This window comes from Cardiocondyla obscurior, linkage group LG09 (genome assembly GCF_019399895.1).
Source record: "Cardiocondyla obscurior isolate alpha-2009 linkage group LG09, Cobs3.1, whole genome shotgun sequence".
In the NCBI taxonomy this organism is placed as follows: Eukaryota; Metazoa; Arthropoda; class Insecta; order Hymenoptera; family Formicidae; genus Cardiocondyla; species Cardiocondyla obscurior.
In genome coordinates, this window is record NC_091872.1 from 1,261,785 (window position 1) to 1,285,576 (window position 23,792).

Here is a 23,792-nt window from a genome sequence, read left to right on the forward strand (position 1 = left end):
TATCGCCTTCATGTTCGATGAGATACGATACGAGCTCGACGGTGTGGAGATCGATCGTAACAGAAACGTTGGCGTAACCAGCACGCTGAAAAATTACGCGACCGTTTCATCCGACAGGAGCGTGATTCTGCGGAACGCGGGATGGCTCGGTCCCACGATCAATGCGAACGGTTACTTCAATTTCTGCGTACCGCTCAACATGCTGCTAGGATTTTGCGAAGACTATAGGCGCGTCGTGATCAATGCTCGTCACGAATTGATTCTTATACGAGCGCGCAACGACAACAACTGTCTAGTGGGCAGTTCCGCGCTCGAGCCTAAAGTTGACTTGCTGAAGATACAATGGCGTATGCCTCATGTACTTTTGAACGAAGTAAAGAAATTGGCGATGTTGCGCACCTTGGAGAGCGGCCGATTCGTCAGTATGGGTTTTCGCTCATGGGATCTGTACGAGTTTCCGCTACTGCAACTCACGACCAAACACTCATGGGCCATCAAGACCGCCACGCAACTCGAGAAACCTCGATACATTATCTTTGCTCTGCAGACGGGTCGAAAAACGTTATGTCTGAAGACAACAGTCGTTTCGACAATTGCAAACTGACCAACGTGAAGCTTTATCTCAATTCAGAGTGCTACCCGTACGACGATATGAACCTCGACTTTGGCAAACGTAGATACGCGATTCTCTACGACGCGTACGCGCGTTTTTGCAAAGAATACTACGGCTATGAGTATCTCGAACCGAATCTCACCGTCACGTCGTTTCTGCTCAACGGTCCGTTCGTCATCATCGACTGCTCGCGTCAAAACGAGTCGGTTAAAACCGCTACCGTGGACGTGAGATTAGAGTTTGAATGCAAGGACAATGTAGCGCCAAATACCACGGCTTACTGTCTCATCATACACGATCGTTTGGTTCAATACAATCCGTTGACCAACGTTGTACGTAAGATCACGTAGAAATGATCTTCGACGTGTGTATATAAAGCGGTGAATCGACGAACGTTGCGTATTCACTTCCATTCCATCGTATGCGTAACGTCGATAGAGAGAGAGAGATTGTCATCGTCGTCATGAAACCATCAAAGTATCAACCGTCTTGTTGGTGCGACAACGCGAGTCGCATGAAGGAAGATAAAGCTACGCAAACGGATCCTAGACCGACGGATCACTTATTGAACAGAGGAATGACGTATCGAGTGACATCCACGGGAAACACAGTGGTTGACGTAGCCACGCAAACGGATAAGAAGTCGCGAAGCGAACGACTTCAGGAACGCGTGACGGATTTTGTCTCGAAGCATTTAAAAAGTAATACAATTTGGAAAGAGGGGGATTAAATTAAAAGATTGATGAATACGCTCGCGCGTGTTCAGTAACGAAATTTCCTCCGATCGAGTCGCATCGTTATCATCATCATCATCATCATCATCATGTCCACGCCAACGTTCGTCGATCTCCAAGGATATCCCATCGGACGACGTTTCATCGTGAAGGAAGCGGCGGTGCTGCGAGGTGGTACCGTTCTTGCGCATTACGTCTTTGCAAAGCCTATGCCATGGGGTGTTGTATCGCGAGACGACAGACGCCTCGTTACCTGGTTGGTACGAAATCATCACGGTATAGCGTGGGAAGACGGGGACGTTCCGTACAATCAGGCTAAACGCCAGATCATCAGGGCCCTACAAAACGAGGAAGATTGCTACGATCACGCCATCGTATACGTCAAAGGACTCGAGAAACGCGATTGGCTGCGAGATATGCTTGAAGAGGATTACTACGGCGACTATGACGATGGTCACAAATTCTACACGGACAATCTGATCGTCAGAAATATTGAAGATGATTTCGAACATGTTGAATCACTTAGCGATTTAAACGATTCGAATACTTTCCGCTGTAGGAGACATTCCAAAAATTGCGCCGTGCAAAATGTATTTAAATTGTACAATTGGTGGCGTAACCGTCAAAATGATGATAATGTATAATTTTGAATAAACTTTTTTTTCATACTTATACTTCTGCGCCTTTGGATTATTTTACCCCTCTCCTAATTACCCTCTCTCAATTACCTTCTACCAATCACTTTCTCTTAATTACCCTCTCCGATAATTTGTCTAACTGCGTTTTATATTACCCCACTCTATGCAAAATTTTAAATAATGAAAGAGGGGATTTTTACAACCGTCCTCGACTCGAGGTACCCTCTGATCGTGCGATCAGTACATTTTTCGCTTTGGCCGCAACAGCAGCAACGATTACGACAACGTCTACGATTACGTCTACGATTACGAATACGACAATGTATTACACCGAGAGAAATTGCTACAAAGTGCGTCGAATTGATTGCGGTAATGAACCCTCCTCATCTCACGAGTAAGTATTTTTTTATTATAAAAATTATTTACTTTAAAATTAATATATTAATATTCACGATTGTTCTTATTTAATTTCCAGCGATCCACCGAAACGATACGTGACGCGCTTACTATGCAGGCGATACCCGCTGACCCGCACGGGATACAAATATCTCGAGATCGGCGTGAACGTTGGTCCGCGTAGTTTTGTGGAGATCATCGTAGGCGATAATCGAGGAGATGAATTGTCGATGTTGCTTGACACCTGGAAGGAACTCTGCGAGCATCGATGGACAATTCAGAATATGCTTCGCGATCGACCGAAGCAACCATACGACTGTTTGAACATAGGTTCGCTCACAGTGCGAATATGTTATATGAATGAAATGAAACTTGTGCGACTTGAATCTCTCGACGCACGTATGGCTATGACCGAGGCTACGTTCACGCGAATGTTGGATTTTGATGATTGCGTCGCTTTGAAATTCAACGTACTCACCAAAGCCCTACCGAAGATCGACGACAAATACGAGCAATTTTGTAAAATCGCTTCCGCATCAAGAAGTCGTACCGAAGCGGTGAGCGCTGTACGCAGCAGCGATTCCTTCGACGAACAACAAATTATAGATTGTGAAATGCTTGCGATTATAATAAATGTGTAAGAAAACAGTATAATGAAATATATTGTATCGCATATTTAGAAAAATATATACTTTGTAGTCTTTATGTAACATTTTTTAATTATTTCTATTCCATCCTTCATCTTCTTATAATTGTGAGGCGTAAGTCCACCTCGTGAATCCGCCTTGTTCGTATGTAACGTATGTATCTGAGAGAGAAAGAAATAAGATAAGGAGGAGCGATTACCCGGGGGGTGTGTACAGCGTCACCCGCATTCGAATCGTATAAGCGCATAAAAGAATCGTTGATAAACGATAGGCGGCGCTTAACGAGTGCGAGCGAGAGGGAACGATGAGCGCGCCATACTTTGCGTTCAACGAGTGCGAGCGAGAGAAAACGCTGGGCGCGCGACACTTGTGCGTTCAACGGGTGCGAGCGAGAGGAGACGATGGGCGGGCGCGAACGAGTGCGAGCGAGAGGGGACGCTGGGCGCGATACCTTGCGATCCGCCGCTTGCCGCCGCCGTCGCCGCCCGTTGCCGCCGCGACGCCACACGACCCTTTTTAAAAATCGCGACTCCTTTGAAAAAATCGCGACTCCTTTGAAAGTCGCGATGCCGCGTAAACATGCCGCTGCGCGACGACACGCTTATCATTTTTTAAAAATAATATTGCATTTCAGAGTTTCGATGATGTTATTATTTTCTAAACAATTCGTTCCTAGAATCGCCGACACAGGGGGTGATTTATAAATACCCACCCCCTCCCCGCATGACGTCATTACCCCTTGCCATAGGTCTCACGGACCCAGAACCGTTAACACCCCCTCTCCCCGCGTGACATCATCACCCCTCGCCCTAGGTCACATGGATACTCTAACACGTAGTGATCCAGAACCGCTCCATGCGTTCAACGGGTGCGAGCGAAAGGAGATGATGGGCGGCGCGAACGAGTGCGAGCGAGAGGGAACGATTAACACCCCCCTCCCCGCGTGACGTCATTACCCCTCGCCATAGGTCACACGGATACACTAACACGTAGTGATCCAGAACCGGTGTTTATATTCCTACTCATACCAACGTATATCGGCTTAGCGAATTTTACCTCGAGTTTACGCAATTCCTCAGCCACCAAATTTTCCGCGAATACACTTCTGCTGTGAAAATTAGGTTTGGCGATCATCGCTTCCACACCGTACCGACCGTCCCACTGCGAGAGCAATCGAACGTCGACGCGATTTCGTACGTTCTCCATCGTTTTACCAAACACCGCATTGTTCATAAGTTTAAACAAATTTTTCTCGAAATCATTGGTCGCGCGAGTTCGATGTCGCGTGTTGAGCTCGATGTAATCGCGCAACCATGCTGACTGAGTGAATCGCAGCGCGCGGTAAACCTTGGTGACGCGAAGACCATGACGCGTGCACAGCTGCAGATTGCGATAGTGTATGATGTATCGCTTCTTATCGTACAGCGTAGCCAAAAGTTTTTTATCATGTTTTACCCCCGGTGGTTTCTCTCGTGTGGGACAGAACGGCAGATCGGAGTGCATGTCGTGCACGCTTGCAGGATACTCGAGATCCACCTCAAGGATATAACCCGTGGGCGAGTCCACGGCGATCGCGTCTACGTCGAGGTTCGCGAGTTCTTGGTCGTTGACCCATTCAAAATCCGCGTACGGTAACGGCTGACACATAGCCCAACCGTACAAGTTGTTTACATCGTAATACACGATGTACGACGAAGGTTTCAACGAGTCGTACCCCGACCGCATGTATCTGTTATTAGCTCGCGCGTATCTGTTGGAGCATTGACTGAGACCGCCGCGTATACCGCGTTCGATGAACATCACCATATCGATGTCAGTTAATAGTTCAAAATTAATACGCGTATGCTTGAGCATCGCGTCCCACGTGAAACCGGGCAAGGTGTAATAGTGCGCGGGATCGAGTCCGTAACTTTCGACGCATCTATCGCGAAAATTTTCAAATACGTCAGCCAATAACAATACATCGGTTTTGAGGTACAGATCGCTGTACTCGCCTAAAGTTCGAATAGAGAATTGCTGCCATACGGTCTCGGCGTGCGCGTAATCTGTCTCACTCACCGTGTCACCGGTCAGCGAGCTGAAGAACGATTCGCGCGACGGTAGGCTCGACTCATTTAATCTTTCAACGCTGTCGACGTACTCGTACGGAAATATACCTTTTCGTGTCAAGAGATTGAAATTTTCCTCTGAAAGTTTTGCAAATTCACCGCGCAAGATTCGCATTTTATCTTTAATGAGTAAAGACGATAATTTGTCAAGGCTAGCGTTCAAAAATTTGTACGAATCTATAAAGCGCAATTTTATCGCAGTTCGCAAGTCCTGTCCCTTAGCTGTATCGTTTACATGTTTTGTAAAAGAAATGTATTTTTCCTTCGTTATCGGCAACAAATCGACTTTACCCTCATACGCCGTGGTGATTTCCTTTATGACAAAGTGTGCGTCGTAGCCTGACAAATTATGAAACACGACGGGGATGTAACGCGTGTCGCGGTATTGCAAGTTACATTTTGAGTGCGCGGGACCTCTATACCGACCGGTCATATGGCAATGATCGCGCACACGCTTCTCGTCCACCGCAAACGGACTTTCACACACGTGGCATACTGTCGCGTTCTCATGCTCCTCGCGCTGCATATTCGACAAAGTCTCCATCGGGATGGTTTTCAATATTATAATTTTTACGCGATGAGCCAGTTTCACTAACTGCTCAACGAACCACTCGATGCAATCGAGTCCGCGATGATATTCATATCTTGACAGCGACTCGTCGAACGAGCATCGCACGTAGTATCCCACGCTGAATACTTCATGACGTTGGTAGTTAAACGTCGTTTGCTCCGGCGACGATGGTGGATCGATCTTTCGCAACACGCACTCCAGATCGGCGTATACGATGAATGGTACGCGTTCCTTGTTGTAGTGATTGGAAAAGCTGAGCCATTTGTCATCCTCGCTAGGTAGTCGTATAGCGCAGTTGTTTAAAGTTCCACAATCCACGATATGAATCTTAAATTTCTCGCTCGAATTAAAGTAATGAAGACACCTAAAATAAAATATTTTTTTAATATATTAAAAAAAAAAATCAAATGAAATATTCAAAATTATACGTACCGATCACAAATATATTTACGATGCTCGCGTCCGCTTAGTTGTGAGCTGATGAGACGTGACAGATCACTGATACATGCAAAGTGTCCTACTTCCTGTTTATCGTTGTCGTCGTCGCGTTGTACGTACAATAAATTTACATGTTTCTCTTTCTTCTCGTTAGTGAGGTGTACAGGTAGAACGTTAATTTCTTTTCCACATCTCTCAGTGGCGTACACATTGATCGAGATATCGTTTAATCGTTCGAGTCTCGCGACGTCTTTAAGAGTCGCGGGAAACTGTACACCCTCGATGTTCAACACCGTTGTGTAATGCGGGTACGACGATTCCCGATTCACGTTCTGCTTCGCGGGATACAGAGCCGCCACTACCGACCACGCGAGACACTTATCGTCCATCGACTTTACACATATCACTGCTTTTTTAGCGGCTAACTTCCGTGGCAATGTAACGTAGCATCCCACGCGCATCGGATTGTACTTATTTACGTTGATTATCAAATTCAAAATTCGCGACAACGCCCATCCGCTGTCACGCTCCTGAAACTCCTCGAGAGAAGCCAGCGTGGGTTCGACAACGTGTAGCCGGTACCACTCGCGCACATCCGTTTCTTGAAAAATCTCACAGTTTTTCGTGGTTATACTTTTGTTGGCGCGTTTGTCCCCAGCCGTAAACTCACCGTTGAACGCAGTATTCACTTTTACACAATTGTTTTTAAGCACGATGTCTCGTATGCGCTCGTATACCACGTTACCGGCATCCTCCAGGAATCGCAGCGGCTCGATATAGTTTGTGTTTATCACCACACCCGTTGCGATACGACTTTTGAACGCGGTCTCGATCTCACGCCAATCGAGTTCATTAGTCGTTTTGTCACCATCACCGTCGGCAGCACTAGTGCTCGCGTACTCACCACCCTGGTGCACGTAACGTTCGTATAAATGTTTCTTGGCACCCAGGAGTCGCGCGATACTCGCCACCGTGGATTGCGCGCACCCGACGGATACGCGCGCTCGCTTAGCGCGGCTACGTTCCTCGAGCTGATTTACTAGCTCGTCACATCTTTCAGCCCAAGTGAAAAATTCTACCAAGGTAGTCACGGTGTTAGTTTGCAGCAGGAGTTGGCGCTCTTCTTCTTCAAGGAAACTTCGATCCATTTTTATGTTTATCATACGTCTCGCGCACTCAAAAGTTGAAAGACAACAACAGTAGCAATAAGTACGACAAAGACAACGATATTAACGATAAATACGACATTAACAATAAATACAACAAAACAACAACATTAGCGATAAATACAACAAAAAACAACGACATAAGCAAGACAACATTAGCAATAAATACAACAAAAAGAAACTACATTAGCAATTAACGCGAATGTATAATCGAAGTACATTGCTCGTTCACGCAGTTGTGCACACCGGGCACATATCACACGAGATTATAACAAACGTTGCAGCTTTGCAATTCGAGCACCACGTACCGTAGAGACTGTCATAGGATCCTACAACGTGTTTGCGAATCTTGAAGATGGGGTCATATAAATCGTATTGCATCGATATCAAACAAGAAGCGCACACGTTGTATCCTCGCTCGTCACCGTAATAAAAATATATAGCGCAAAATTTCGTACGCGGAGTAATCGCGCTTAAATTCTGCAAATTGATCGTTTTCCGCGTAGTATTTTCAACCATTTCATCGTCGTCGGTGTTGCAAGCACTATCCTCCGACAAGGGATGAATCTCGATTTCTTCATCAACTTCGATTTCGTCATCAACTTCTATTTCTTCATCAACTTCGATTTCTTCGTTGTTCATTTCATACATAGTCGTCGATCGCTCAATCACTAATGAGATTCACGCATTGTGACAAAAGAGGTATAACGAATGCATTATATCCTACCCCTACTACCAATTAATCATGTGATTTCATTTCTTACCCTCTCTCAAATTATATTGAGTCATTTGCTAATATTAAAAACCGTTAGTAAAAACCGTTAGCTTATCTCTTTCAGATAAAAAATTCGGTTACCCTCGTCTAAAATTATTTTAAAAAACTTTTACTTCTCGGAATTAAAAACGTTGACTTATTTCTTTCCGACAAAATAAATGTACACCCATCGAATAGCAACTACCCTCTGTTTTGCAGAGTCTTTGCGTTTAGCCGCACAGCCTTTGATCTCTGCATAGTCTATTTTATAAATGAGGGTTGAAGCGAGTGCACATATGTTTACGAGGGCAAAGTGAGTGAGAACGAGAATGATAATTTTTATCTCTATAAACATGAAAACAATTTGGCTCAAGATGAATCCTTCAACCGTCGAGCAGTCAGTTCCTTGCAACCACTCATCAGTAATTGATCGTCATCGTTTGTCACCAAAAATTGTAAGTATATATTCTTATATATTCTTATATATTCTTAAATATTTTTAAAACCATTTTAATACATAAAAATTTATAATTTCATACTTTTTAAAATTTTTTAATTTAGATTAAATTAAAAGATTGATGAATACGCTCGCGCGTTTTCAGTAACGAAATTTCCTCCGATCGAGTCGCATCGTTATCATCATCATCATCATTATCATCATGTCCACGCCAACGTTCGTCGATCTCCAAGGATATCCCATCGGACGACGTTTCATCGTGAAGGAAGCGGCGGTGCTGCGAGGTGGTACCGTTCTTGCGCATTACGTCTTTGCAAAGCCTATGCCATGGGGTGTTGTATCGCGAGACGACAGACGCCTCGTTACCTGGTTGGTACGAAATCATCACGGTATAGCGTGGGAAGACGGGGACGTTCCGTACAATCAGGCTAAACGCCAGATCATCAGGGCCCTACAAAACGAGGAAGATTGCTACGATCACGCCATCGTATACGTCAAAGGACTCGAGAAACGCGATTGGCTGCGAGATATGCTTGAAGAGGATTACTACGGCGACTATGACGATGGTCACAAATTCTACACGGACAATCTGATCGTCAGAAATATTGAAGATGATTTCGAACATGTTGAATCACTTAGCGATTTAAACGATTCGAATACTTTCCGCTGTAGGAGACATTCCAAAAATTGCGCCGTGCAAAATGTATTTAAATTGTACAATTGGTGGCGTAACCGTCAAAATGATGATAATGTATAATTTTGAATAAACTTTTTTTTCATACTTATACTTCTGCGCCTTTGGATTATTTTACCCCTCTCCTAATTACCCTCTCTCAATTACCTTCTACCAATCACTTTCTCTTAATTACCCTCTCCGATAATTTGTCTAACTGCGTTTTATATTACCCCACTCTATGCAAAATTTTAAATAATGAAAGAGGGGATTTTTACAACCGTCCTCGACTCGAGGTACCCTCTGATCGTGCGATCAGTACATTTTTCGCTTTGGCCGCAACAGCAGCAACGATTACGACAACGTCTACGATTACGTCTACGATTACGAATACGACAATGTATTACACCGAGAGAAATTGCTACAAAGTGCGTCGAATTGATTGCGGTAATGAACCCTCCTCATCTCACGAGTAAGTATTTTTTTATTATAAAAATTATTTACTTTAAAATTAATATATTAATATTCACGATTGTTCTTATTTAATTTCCAGCGATCCACCGAAACGATACGTGACGCGCTTACTATGCAGGCGATACCCGCTGACCCGCACGGGATACAAATATCTCGAGATCGGCGTGAACGTTGGTCCGCGTAGTTTTGTGGAGATCATCGTAGGCGATAATCGAGGAGATGAATTGTCGATGTTGCTTGACACCTGGAAGGAACTCTGCGAGCATCGATGGACAATTCAGAATATGCTTCGCGATCGACCGAAGCAACCATACGACTGTTTGAACATAGGTTCGCTCACAGTGCGAATATGTTATATGAATGAAATGAAACTTGTGCGACTTGAATCTCTCGACGCACGTATGGCTATGACCGAGGCTACGTTCACGCGAATGTTGGATTTTGATGATTGCGTCGCTTTGAAATTCAACGTACTCACCAAAGCCCTACCGAAGATCGACGACAAATACGAGCAATTTTGTAAAATCGCTTCCGCATCAAGAAGTCGTACCGAAGCGGTGAGCGCTGTACGCAGCAGCGATTCCTTCGACGAACAACAAATTATAGATTGTGAAATGCTTGCGATTATAATAAATGTGTAAGAAAACAGTATAATGAAATATATTGTATCGCATATTTAGAAAAATATATACTTTGTAGTCTTTATGTAACATTTTTAATTATTTCTATTCCATCCTTCATCTTCTTATAATTGTGAGGCGTAAGTCCACCTCGTGAATCCGCCTTGTTCGTATGTAACGTATGTATCTGAGAGAGAAAGAAATAAGATAAGGAGGAGCGATTACCCGGGGGTGTGTACAGCGTCACCCGCATTCGAATCGTATAAGCGCATAAAAGAATCGTTGATAAACGATAGGCGGCGCTTAACGAGTGCGAGCGAGAGGGAACGATGAGCGCGCCATACTTTGCGTTCAACGGGTGCGAGCGAGAGAGGACGCTGGGCGCGCGACACTTGTGCGTTCAACGGGTGCGAGCGAGAGGAGACGATGGGCGGCGCGAACGAGTGCGAGCGAGAGGGGACGCTGGGCGCGATACCTTGCGATCCGCCGCTTGCCGCCGCCGTCGCCGCCCGTTGCCGCCGCGACGCCACACGACCCTTTTTAAAAATCGCGACTCCTTTGAAAAAATCGCGACTCCTTTGAAAGTCGCGATGCCGCGTAAACATGCCGCTGCGCGACGACACGCTTATCATTTTTTAAAAATAATATTGCATTTCAGAGTTTCGATGTTGTTATTATTTTCTAAACAATTCGTTCCTAGAATCGCCGACACAGGGGCGATTTATAAATACCCACCCCCTCCCGCATGACGTCATTACCCTTGCCCTAGGTCTCACGGACCCAGAACCGTTAACACCCCCTCCCCGCGTGACATCACACCCTCACCCTAGGTCACATGGATACTCTAACACGTAGTGATCCAGAACCGCTCCATGCGTTCAACGAGTGCGAGCGAGAGGAGATGATGGGCGGCGCGAACGAGTGCGAGCGAGAGGGAACGATGGGGCGCATGATACTTTGCTTTCAACGGGTGCGAGCGAAAGGGAACGCTGGGCGCGCGACACTTGTGCGTTCAACGGGTGCGAGCGAGAGGGAACGATGAGCGCGCCATACTTTGCGTTCAACGAGTGCGAGCGAGAGAAAACGCTGGGCGCGCGACACTTGTGCGTTCAACGGGTGCGAGCGAGAGGAGATTTTGTCTCGAAGCATTTAAAAAAGTAATACAATTTGGAAAAGAGGGGGATTAAATTAAAAGATTGATGAATACGCTCGCGCGTGTTCAGTAACGAAATTTCCTCCGATCGAGTCGCATCGTTATCGAGGGGACGCTGGGCGCGATACCTTGCGATCCGCCTCTTGCCGCCGCCGTCGCCGCCCGTTGCCGCCGCGACGCCACACGACCCTTTTTAAAAAATCGCGACTCCTTTGAAAAAATCGCGACTCCTTTGAAAGTCGCGATGCCGCGTAAACATGCCGCTGCGCGACGACACGCTTATCATTTTTAAAAATAATATTGCATTTCAGTGTTTCGATGTTGTTATTATTTTCTAAACAATTCGTTCCTAGAATCGCCGACACAGGGGTGATTTATAAATACCCACCCCCTCCCCGCATGACGTCATTACCCCTTGCCCTAGGTCTCACGGACCCAGAACCGTTAACATCCCCTCTCCCCGCGTGACATCATCACCCCTCGCCCTAGGTCACATGGATACTCTAACACGTAGTGATCCAGAACCGCTCCATGCGTTCAACGAGTGCGAGCGAGAGGAGATGATGGGCGGCGCGAACGAGTGCGAGCGAGAGGGAACGATTAACACCCCCCTCCCCGCGTGACGTCATTACCCCTCGCCCTAGGTCACACGGATACACTAACACGAGGTGATCCAGAACCGCTCAGTATACATCTACTCCTATGCACTCGAATCCTGCATCCCGACGAGCGTCCCGGGCTCGCTGACCCGACATTTGAGGCCCGCCGCGCAAGCAGGTTGTTTCAAACCTCTTTAGACGCTTTGTTCAGCTCGTCGCAGAGTTCGTGGATATCTTTGTACATGCCACTAGGTATTTCATATTCTTTTGTTTTACGGAGCGCCTCGCTCCTGTGTAGGAACTTAGTGGGCACGAAATCAATGAAGTGGAGTATATTGTCCCCTTTTTTCAAATGTACAAAAGTAGAGGAAAATTGTATCTCTGTAAGCGCTACTTCCCATTCACCGTGCAGGTTTATAGTTTGCGGTAATTCCGTGGTGAAGCTTGAAGTTTTATTATTCGGGTAATGTCACATGCTGCTATTGCTCGGAAAAACTACGTGAAATTGGTTCTCCCTCATGATGAAGAGCGGTTAAATCCGACGCATTGATCCAACTATTGAATTTGGCGGAGTATCCTCGCCAGCTAACAAGTAACTGTTTATTATTACCGAGACCCTTGCTCTTTAGCACCCGATCGACAATAAACTCTTCGTTCTGCAGGTTTTTTTCGACTCGTGTGAGCTCTTGTTCGTAAAAGATACCGTCGATGACTTCGTCTTCTAAATCACTCAATTCGTACACAAGTGGTTTTCGCCAGTCGAGAACTCGACGAATTCGAAAAATCTCCTCGCTCCACCGCGATTCGTATCCTTTTTCGAAGGCTGCTTTCGCATGACTAATCCGAACGAGATCGCCGACGTGATATTTAGCTCTTTTTCGGGCCCCACGTCCCTCCCTCTCGTTTCGTTTCCATCGGCGCGATATGTTTTTGCGTGCGATACGAGCATTTTCACGTGTGACGATCGCTGGTTGCATTTTAGTGGATGAATGCCGAGTGAGATTGTAGGCTCTTACGATATCTTGCAAAACGTCGACGTAGCGACGTGTATTTTTATGTGTGAAGTAGCGCGACATGCGCTCTTTCAGTGTTCTGTTGAAGCGTTCGACAATGGCGGCTTTGATATCTGGATTACGAGCTACGCGAAAGCAAATGCCGTTTTCTTTTAGAAATTTTTGCATTTTTTGTGCGATAAATTCTTTACCCTTGTCGGTTTGTAGAAACACGGGTACGCGCTCCGCACTTTTTGTTAACACCCTTTGAAAAGCCTCCACGACACTCTCGCTCATCTTGTTGCGCATTGGTTCGACCCACGCGTACTTACTAAGTACGTCGATAACCACCAGCAGATACGAATACCCGTCATTGTAACTTTTGAGATTTCTGAGTTCGATTAAGTCAGCCTCCCATAAATCGTCGATGTTTGTTACGTTGTAATGCAGACGCGGAAATTTTCGTCGAATAGGGCGATGTAGGGTGTACGAGTCCTGCGATTCGAGCCATCTCGCCACTGCACCGCGTGAAAAATTCAACGGTTTAGCTGCGCGAGACAGATTATCTACTGCCGAATAGCCAGCGTAGTGGCCCGGATTGTAGTACAATTTTTCAAGCTCCATTAATCCAGCAAAATCCAATTGAGCAAGCGCTTCTGCTTCGGAGCAGCCGCCGTTGGATGAGGTGTTGAACTAACCAAAAGATCAAAATTCGGCGGGCTTTTAGTAGAGCCTAGAGATAACAATTCTTTATTTCCCACCACTGAGGAGGGAATGTTCGAAACTGTAAGAAATTGCGCAAACTGAACTCTATCCTTGGCTTTTACAGTTTTTCTCTCACGTGTCGCATCGTTTATCAGATCAGAGATATTCGAATCGGGAATGACGCGTCCGTCTATAGTCACCACTCCTTCCGTATCCCACCCGATTCGTTTCGTTTTACTCAGATGCATTATCAAGCTGCGTGCATTGGGGCGATAGGTTTTCGGTACACTTAGCAGTATTTTTTCGACATTTTTTAAATGTAAACCAACGATCTTCGCGCAACCGTTTCTCGTCGTAACACTACGACCGCCACTGCCGCTTGAACGACCTGATTTGAACTGAGATTCGACCGCTCTCAGTGTCTCCACTTCGGTGTCGAGGCCCTCGAGGCTTCCGCGAATGGAGGCAGTTGCACTAAGAAAATCGGGATTATTTTCTTCTTCCGCGAGGTCTTTCTTCGCCGCTGACGCTGTCTCCTCCTCATCCTCATATCCTGCCTCGTCTTCGTCCTGCTCCTCGTGTCGTGTATACTCGTCTCGCGCCTGTGTGTCGTGTTTACGTTTTCGTGCTACACGGATGAAATGAAGATAACGTTGAAGCATCTCTCGGTACAGCTTCCAACGTTCCCCTGCAAGGCAAGGATAGTGAAAATTAAGAATTTGACTCATCTCCTCGTCGAGTCGAGACAGCGTCGTGCCAGGTGTACGTACGGTATTAGAGTTTTTAGAATTTTCAAAGTTTTGAGTCGATGCGGAATTGACAGTGTTTGTCGTCGCCGTCGAGGACAATGTCGTCGGGTGGTGATGTAATTGCTGCTGCATTCTCTGGAGATTGTCCGTTGAGATCAAGACCATTTTTCGCGCTCTTTCCATAACTCAGCGGAAGGTGTATAGGAGTTTCCAATTAACTTCCTCCGTCGATTATTCGCGACAGCAGAAACGATAATATAGGACCGATAATGTATGGATATGAATCCACCTTTCAGCACCAGCAATTTTCTTTTAGTCTTCCAGCATTCCGATTTTTCGGCGATGCGACGCAGCAGCGTTTTGTAACCGCTCAAGCGTTTCTTTTCACTCGCTCTGAGCGGGACGTTACCGTTAAATGTATTATAAAAAATTATTTGGGTGCGTGGATAATTTTTTATAATAAAAACTCTTTTATTCACAAAACACTGGTTTATATTTGGTTTATATTTTACACACACTTAATAGAAAAACATAAAAGAATATAGAACGGTATTTAAGGAGGTTTTAATATGTGACACGTCTGTACCCGACGACGACTCTTTTTCAAGTAAGTAAGTCCCGATATTAGTTTTATCTGTGAATCAGTAAAGGGGCTTCCCGGTCCTTTGTCTTAAGAGGTTTATTCCCTTTTTTATCTAGCTGTCACAAAGTCACGTAGTGTTTCCGGTCTACTAGGAATTATTTATTTGTAGATTGATTCGGTCTTATTTAAAGTTAAATTTATAATTAATGTTTGAAGCGCATATATTTTAACATGTTTGAAGCGCATATATTTTAACACTCCTCCTTAAATTTATACTTTAAAAAAAATGATTATATAATTTTTAACAAATTTCTGAATTTCTTAAATTTAGTACTACCAAGAGATTTAGTGAATATATCTGCCAAGTTATCATCAGTATTTATTTTAATAATATCAATTATTTCTTGACTATAATTTTCATGAATGTAATGTGAATGTACTTTTATATATTTAGAATTTTTAGTTAAATTTCCATATTTTGCTAATGCAATTGCTCCTGTGTTATCTTCGTATATTTTTACTGGTTTATCTATAATTTCTCCTAAATCTCTTAATAAGTTTATTATAATTTTTATTTCGCTTACAATTTCTGATAACGCAACATATTCGGCGGCTGTGGATGATTTCGTTACACTTCCCTGTTTTCTAGATTTCCAATATATAGTATTGCCATAAAACTTAATCACATATCCTGTTGTGGATTTTCTATCTACTATGTCTCCAGCCCAATCAGCATCAACAAAGCATTCAAGAGTTTCATATGTTATACCCTTTTCAAACGTTAGTTTCAGATTTTTTGTTTGATATAAATATTTTAAAATTCTCAAAGCATATTTAAAGTGTGTATCTGTATATGAATTTTGAAAACGACTAAGATAATTAACGCTATAGCTTACATCAGCTCTTGTTCCGGTACTTATATACAGTAATGCTCCAATTATATTTCTAAATTTAATACTTGTATTTACTGATTGTGCTGGTTCTAACTTTAAATTTTGTTCCATTGGAGTTTGGAATGTTTTTGAGTTTTCTATATTATATCTTTTTGCAAGTGATTCTATATAATCAGATTGATCTAAAGTCATTTTATTGTTATTTAAATCATATATAATATTTATTCCTAAGTACATTTTTATTTTTCCAAGATCTTTTAACATGAATTTTTTAGATAATTCTTCTTTGATTTGATTTATTTTAATTAAGTTTTTTCCGCAAATTAGTAAATCATCCACAAATGCTATTAAGTATATCTTATCATTATTACAATTTAATATATAAAGACAATAATCATTGTTGCTTTTTTCAAATCCTAATTTACTTAAGTAATTATTCAAACACTCATACCATAATCTTGGGCTTTCTTTTAACCCATACAAAGCCTTATTTAATTTGCATACATTTTCTGTTCCGTCTTCATAACCTTGTGGCTGCTTAATATATACTTCGGATTTGATATTACCATTTAAGAAAGCTGTTTCAACATCCATCTGAAATATAGATAATTTATTTTGACAACAATAGCTTAATAGAAGTTTTAGTGTTTATATCTTTGCTACCGGTGAATATATGTCTTCTAAATTTTCTTCCTGTTCAAATCCTCGAACCGCTAGCCTAGCCTTTTTTAAATTATTTGGTTTCTTTGTATATATCCATTTTACACTTAAAATTTTTTTATTTGCTGGTGACGGAACTAATTCCCATGTTTTATTTTTCTTTAAACACTCTATTTCTTTATTCATGGCTTGTTTCCAGCCGTCTGCTTCCCTTGAGTTTATTGCATCATCATAATTAAGAGGACTGTCGGCACTTACATAATTTACATATACAAAATCTGTCGCAATATTGTCACCATATCTATCAGGTCTTTTCCTATTTCTTGATGATTTCCTAACTTCATTCTGTCTTCTAAAGCTTTGATTTAAATCCATTTCTTCATCGGAACTAATTATTATTGTGTCATTACCAAAATTAGTATTATTATTTTCTTCTTCGCAAGCAACGTTATTCTCATCATTACTATATCCAATTAAATTTTCTTCATCCTCTATAATATCTACGTGTCTAGCGATTGTTATTTTATTATTTATTAAAACTGTATCCTACATTTTCATATCCTAATAATAGACCAAGATCAGCTTTACGGTCCCATTTTGAGCTACGCTTTTCTTCCGGTACCCTTACAAAGACTTTACTTTCATATAAACGTAAATTTTTAATGTCTGGTTTTATTCCTGTTAAAATTTCATAGGGTGTCTTTTTAATTTCTGTATTTGTTAAGATTCTATTTTTCAAATATGATGCAGTTCTATTTCTGGCCAAAATTTTTTACTTAAATTTGATTCGGTTAACAAACATCTTGCCATATCCATTATGGTTCTATTATAACGTTCAGCTGTACCATTTAATTGATGAACATATGGTGGACACGGTTCTATTATGAATCCTTTATTTCTAGCAAAATTATATGTCTTTATTAATATATTCGCTACCATTATCACATCTTAATTTTTTAATTTTTTTACCAGTTAAATTTTCAATATTATTTACGTAATCAACAAAACAATCATATACTTGCGATTTAGATTTTATTGTATATATTCTTGCTGCTTTACTAAAGTCATCGATAAAAGTGAGAAAATATCTTTCTCCATTTGTACCTATTGTCTGGTGAGGACCATTTAAATCAGAATGTATAATTTTTAATAAATTTTTGGCTTTAGTTCGTTGATTTTCAAAAGGAAGAGTATGCATTTTATTTTTAATACAAGTAGCGCATTTAAATTGATCAGATTCTAATTTTTCCGGTATTCCATTTACATATTTATTTTTACACATGTCCTCCAAATATTTAAAATTGACATGTTCTAGTATTCTGTGTAGTCTTTCTTTTTGAGTGATAGCATTATTTACTCTTGATGTTATGTTTGATTCATTATGTATTAAAAAACTTTTTAATTTATACAATCCATTGTCTTTATATGCTACGGCAATTAATTAATTTTTTTTATTATAAATTTTTGTTGTATTTCCAGCTGCTATTACTGTAAAATTATTTGTTATCTTTGTTACACTTAATAAATTTTTATCCATTTCTTTTACATAATATACATTAGTAATTAATATTGGTACTTTTGATTCATGATTTATAAAGATCGTTTTAATATTTCCTATTTTTGTTGCCTGAATACATCTTCCGTCGCCTATTTTAACGTCTACCGGTTTTTGCAAAGTTACAAATTTATCAAAAAATGCATCATTATTTATAATGTGATCGGTACAGCCGCTATCTATCACCCAATTAATTTCTTTTTTGTTGCAAAATTTACCTCCGTATTCATAGTTTCTATATTTTTCTTACCTTCGTTTATTTCGGTTTCGAAGACGCTTGATTCGCTGGTGTTGGTTTTGCAATTACTGTCTCTATTATAGTTTCTATTTTGATTGTATCTTCTGATGGCTTGCATGATTCTTCTTCCTCTGGGGTTGTTTATTTGACGTGGATTAGAATATCCTCCTCTTCCTCTCGGGACATATCCTTGGGTGTTGAAATTATTTCCTCTATAGTTAAAGCTGCCCCCTTCTTGTGGATACACTTGTTCTGTTGAATTTTGAGTTTTATAGTTTCCTTTTGATCCAGTTGCACGACAGTTTGCTTTTAAATGTCCGGGTTTACCACACTTGTAACATGTTCTTTTTTCTATATTCTTTCTTTCTCCTTTAAAGGCACTTGATTTTGTCACATTCTTTCCTTATTCAGTTTTATCACGTATTTCCCACATCTTGATTTTGTTTTTGACAAATTCACATGTCTGGTCTTGCTCCCTTACAGCGTCAATTAAATCTACGACATAACTTAATGACTCGGGTAACGTACGTAGCATGTAATTCAGTTTTTCTTTTTCCGTCACTGTGGCACCTGATGATTTTAACTCATTTATTAATTTTTCAAAGTCTGTAAAATATGCACTTGAGTCATCATAATCCATTAGCTTTATTTTTTCTAGTTTATTTCGCACACATATTTGTATCGCAGTGGATTCTCTGGAATACATTTCATCAAATTTTTTAAGAATATTATAAGCCGTTTCTTCATTGCTCACAAATTCGAGCTGTTCATTGGATATGCCGCAATAAATGTAATTCATGGCTTTAAGATTACTTTCGGCCCATGTTGTTGAATTATCAGACAATAGCATGGTCTGATTGCCACCTCATCACATTTTTTCAATTTTAAATAGAGTAGTATCCGCTTCTTCCATAAATTGTAATCTTGTCCATTGAACTGTTGAATTTTAATTTCTTCAGTTATTTCTTCGTCTTCTTGTTCTTCTTTTATTCTGAACTCAGTGTTTGATTTTTGTTGAATGTTCTTTTTAATTTTAACTATTTTGGTAATAGTTCCTTTGGTTATTTTTTTAATATCGTTCCAGTCAACTTCGAAACCAAGTTGCATTCACTTTTACTGTGGTAAACACCTTTTGATTTATTAACCACGCTCTGCTACCATGAAAAATTATTTGGGTGCGTGGATAATTTTTTATAATAAAAACTCTTTTATTCACAAAACACTGGTTTATATTTGGTTTATATTTTACACACACTTAATAGAAAAACATAAAAGAATATAGAACGGTATTTAAGGAGGTTTTAATATGTGACACGTCTGTACCCGACGACGACTCTTTTTCAAGTGAGTAAGTCCCGATATTAGTTTTATCTTTGAATCAGTAAAGGGGCTTCCCGGTCCTTTGTCTTAAGAGGTTTATTCCCTTTCTTATCTAGCTGTCACAAAGTCACGTAGTGTTTCCGGTCTACTAGGAATTATTTATTTGTAGATTGATTCGGTCTTATTTAAAGTTAAATTTATAATTAATGTTTGAAGCGCATATATTTTAACATATTAAAAACACACTCTCGAATACAACGAATAAAATCGGCGTCGGTGTTTCGCAGAAATGCCGCTTGTTGGTTCTTATTCAGATGACACAATGCCTTGAGAAAACACAAATTTTTCTCTCCGATCGAGCGTCTGGCAATTTTCGTCGCTCTATCCGTTATTGCCTTATCTTTTGTTCTTCTCATCGCGAGAAGTTGCTTTCCGTGACTGACGCGACGAGCGTGAGTATTTGGTTTTTATACGTAGGACCCGCTAGTAAGTAATTTACGCGGCACGTAGACGTAATAAGTCGTATCGTTGGGGAGGATGCAGGTGCAAAATCGTCCGGAGTCGATTGTTTCAAATCGAGTAGTAAATAGCCGTGGGGCTTAGAGGTGGCGTCGTAGTAGGCTTCCTCTAGAAATTTTGGATCGTCAGGGTAGACTTGACGTGCCAGATAGCGGATTTGTGCGCGATCTCGAAGATTTTTAAAAACAACGATGTAATTCGCGTTGAGAGATATATCGCGTTGACCACGTCCTTGGTGAAAAAGATTTTGCGAAATAAGAATTACACTGAGATTTTTGTGATGACTGCTTTTCATAAAGAGATCCACGATCACATTGCTCGACGACGATTCTCTCATAAGATCATCGATTATCACTAATTTTGGAGTGAGTGGATCGTTTGAATAATTCTCCGGTCGCGGCAAACTTTCGCGAAATTCAATCGCTTTGTTCAACGTTTTTCCCCGCTTTTTTCTTCCTTTTGACCCCCTTCTTTTTCGTTCTCTACGTCGTATTGCAATTGACGATAGGCGTCTTGCCACTCCGCGTAATAGAACAAAACTCTTTCGAAGCGCACGTCGGACATTCGCGACAAACCACGAAAAAAAGGTCTTTACAAAAACCGTTTTTCCGCAACCGGTGGGTCCGCATATGATCGACGTCCAGAGGTGTTTCCAGCGCACGTCCATTTCGTGAAATGATTAGGACCTATGCCGGTTGCGGCTTCAAAAAGAAAAATAACGTTTTAATTTCCCGCTCTCCCCTTTCCGCGCTACAGCAAGCACGTCGCCTAGCGGTGGGCCTAGCGTGTTACCGACGGCGGCGGCGGCGGCGGCGGAAGCGGTGTCACGCTCGCACCAGCGCACTACCGTACACGCTAGCCAATCGAGAGCATCGCACGTGTCGTTGAGCTTATTCACGCTGCGATGCGACGTGAGTAAGCTAATTTTACAAACGCTAGAAAGCATAGAGATTCACAGTGCCGCCGGCTAAGAAGCTGGCGTGCACCGCGCCGAGACGGCACGTGATTACGTGACTATAACCTTATGCTCTACGACAGGCCGAATCCAATTTTCAAATACAAAGTATTTTAATAAACAAAAAATTTATTTCAATTTTCTAATTATTTTTACACGTAATATCGAATTTCTATATTTAAATTTGACTTTAATCGATGTTTTTATTTCCACGTGTGTTGAGAGGAAATAAGGATTTTTTCACGCAATAAAAATAATTTTTTAGTAAATTATATTTCAACGTTTTAAATTTTTATTTATTTTACAAAAATCTTATTAATATATATGTACATAAAATTTTATTTTAAATTAAAAATTTCTTGCGGCTTTCACTCCTCGTTATCTTCCGCAAGTAAAATTTCCGTCAATTCCTCGGCCGCTTCGAGCAATGCAGGCCCTCATTCAGGGCTCTCGAACGTCACTGCCACCGCCGAGGATGAGGACGACGGCGTGGACGACGACGACGACGACACCAACGACGACGATTGCAGAGGAGCGCTTTCCCCTCCGTCGGAAGGCTGGAGCCTGTTCGCCCTCCTCGATGCGCCTCACATCCGCCTTCTTTCGAATCGCTAAAAAGAAAATATTATTATTAACAAAAGTAACGAAAAACAAATAATATTTTATCCTATAGCTACTCGTGTGTTTATACAGGGTGTCTCACCCCATGTGTCGAATCCGTTAGGAATAGATAGAACTCGGGTAGACAAATAAGAAACATTTGCAAAATTCTCAATGGTTATTGAGAAAAAATTAATTTGTCTAGCGCAAGAGCAACAAGGAAGCTGCGGGCGAGTGAGCGTGACAGGCGAATGGCTAGGAATGGCGCCGTCGCCTGTCGCGCTCACTCACGCGTGGCTTCCTTATCGCTCTTGCGCTAGACAAATTAATTTTTTTCTCAATAACCATTGAGAATTTTGCAAAATGGTGTGGGACTTTCTTATTTGTCTACCCGAGTTCTATCTATTCCTAACGGATTCGACACATGGGGTGAGACACCCTGTATATTCACTTGACTAAGACGAGGAAGATTTAGTCGCACCCTGCTGTCTAACTGGACTATGTATATTTCGTCCCCATAGCGAATTTCCTAGGAAGCAAAACGGAATGTGTAAACAATTATAAATTTCTAAATAATTTAAACACTATATACATTAGGCTATATAACGTTATACTTACAAATTCGAACGGATAAGTTATCTCCACTCTTCTATAAAGATCCATCTCGTCACTATTCGCTTCTTGGTTTTTTCTGTTACTTTTACACGGGACCACCAGACTTTTATACTGCGTAAGAGCTAGAAATTACTCGAGTCGAAAAAGCCAGGTAAATTTTAACGCTGTTTTTATTGGCGGACTTTTTACTCGTGGAGTATTGTTTCTTTCTCTCAACTTTTTTCTCCCTTTCCCTCTCTCACGCGTTAAAAGAAGCGTAACTTTACACAAAGATGTACCCCCCTTCGATATTTTTCTTTTATTCCCAAATACTTTTTTATTTTACTGCTTTAGCTTTGTTATTTTAAATCTTTTCTTCTTTTTTATTTTTATTTTTTATTATATTACTTATTTTTTCGCTTTTTACTTTTTACTTTTTTACTTTTTACTTTTTACTTTTTACTTTTTACTTTTTTACTTTTACTACACTGCTCAAAAATAATATAGCATAAAAAAAATTTATGCAAAAACTGTCAAACTTTGACTGACGGTAACTCCGCGAAAAATTATCGTAAAATTATGATTTTTTTTTAAATGAAAGCTTGAAATCTCTACTTTAAGATGCTGTAGTTGGATTTTAATTTTGTTTTATTTTTACTACTATAACATCTTAATATGCGAGAACGTGTTTAATGTATTAAAAATTACAAAGTTTAACGGAACGTACGGACTTGCTGCATTTTTTTGGATGGATTGTGTTTGCAAAAACATAAAGTTCGAACCTTTCTCTTTAATTTAAAAAAAAAAAAGAAAAGTTGCTGCGATTTTTTTTTGCAAAGATACAGCAATTTAAAGTAACCCTTGCATTTTGGCATATACCACCGGCATTAGCATTACCTGATGTGCACCACGGGAAGGTTGCCGATCGGATTTTGCACACACTTGCCATTTTTCCGGCACTATGTAATATTTTACGTATTTTTTTAAATATTTAACGGAAATATTCAGCGTACTCGTCGTATCCGCGTGAAAGAAAACCACTGTCTCAAGTGTATAAATTGCAGATTGTGAGTTCGCACCAACAAACCACCATGCTTATATAGTTAGTTTATAACTCCCACCAGCATAAGATTGTTTTGTGCTAGCACAAAATGCATCTGGGAGTGGAAAATTTAAACAATATCGTTTTAGGCTTATTGTTATATGACTCTTCCTTGAAAATGAGAAAATTTAGTCGTAAATCTGATTTCAAAGCTAATTTATCGCATTGGACAATCTCGTCAATAAAAAAGAAAGAATCGAACAAAAAAATATATTGTTTAAACATTTTCGTTGTAGATAAAATATAAAAGCGTCATAAATATAAAGCGTCATAAATATTTTCGAGA

The 23,792-nt window shown here is 41.1% G+C and overlaps 2 protein-coding genes across 2 annotated transcripts; both read right to left on the reverse strand.

Moving 5' to 3' along the window:
* Positions 1 to 12,520: 12,520 nt before the first annotated feature.
* Positions 12,521 to 13,657, reverse strand: LOC139105620 (uncharacterized). Its single transcript, XM_070661808.1, has one exon. The coding sequence runs from the start codon at positions 13,655 to 13,657 to the stop codon at positions 12,521 to 12,523; it is 1,137 nt and encodes a 378-aa protein (XP_070517909.1).
* A 1,703-nt stretch (positions 13,658 to 15,360) lies between these two features.
* On the reverse strand, positions 15,361 to 19,523 carry LOC139105621 (uncharacterized). The gene is made up of 10 exons (XM_070661811.1): positions 19,230 to 19,523; positions 18,945 to 19,179; positions 18,429 to 18,668; positions 17,728 to 18,051; positions 17,400 to 17,570; positions 17,246 to 17,301; positions 16,627 to 17,169; positions 16,389 to 16,557; positions 16,029 to 16,307; positions 15,361 to 15,917 (listed from the first exon to the last, which is right to left on the reverse strand). The coding sequence occupies exons 1-10, from the start codon at positions 19,521 to 19,523 to the stop codon at positions 15,361 to 15,363; spliced, it is 2,868 nt and encodes a 955-aa protein (XP_070517912.1).
* Between the last annotated feature and the right edge of the window lie 4,269 nt (positions 19,524 to 23,792).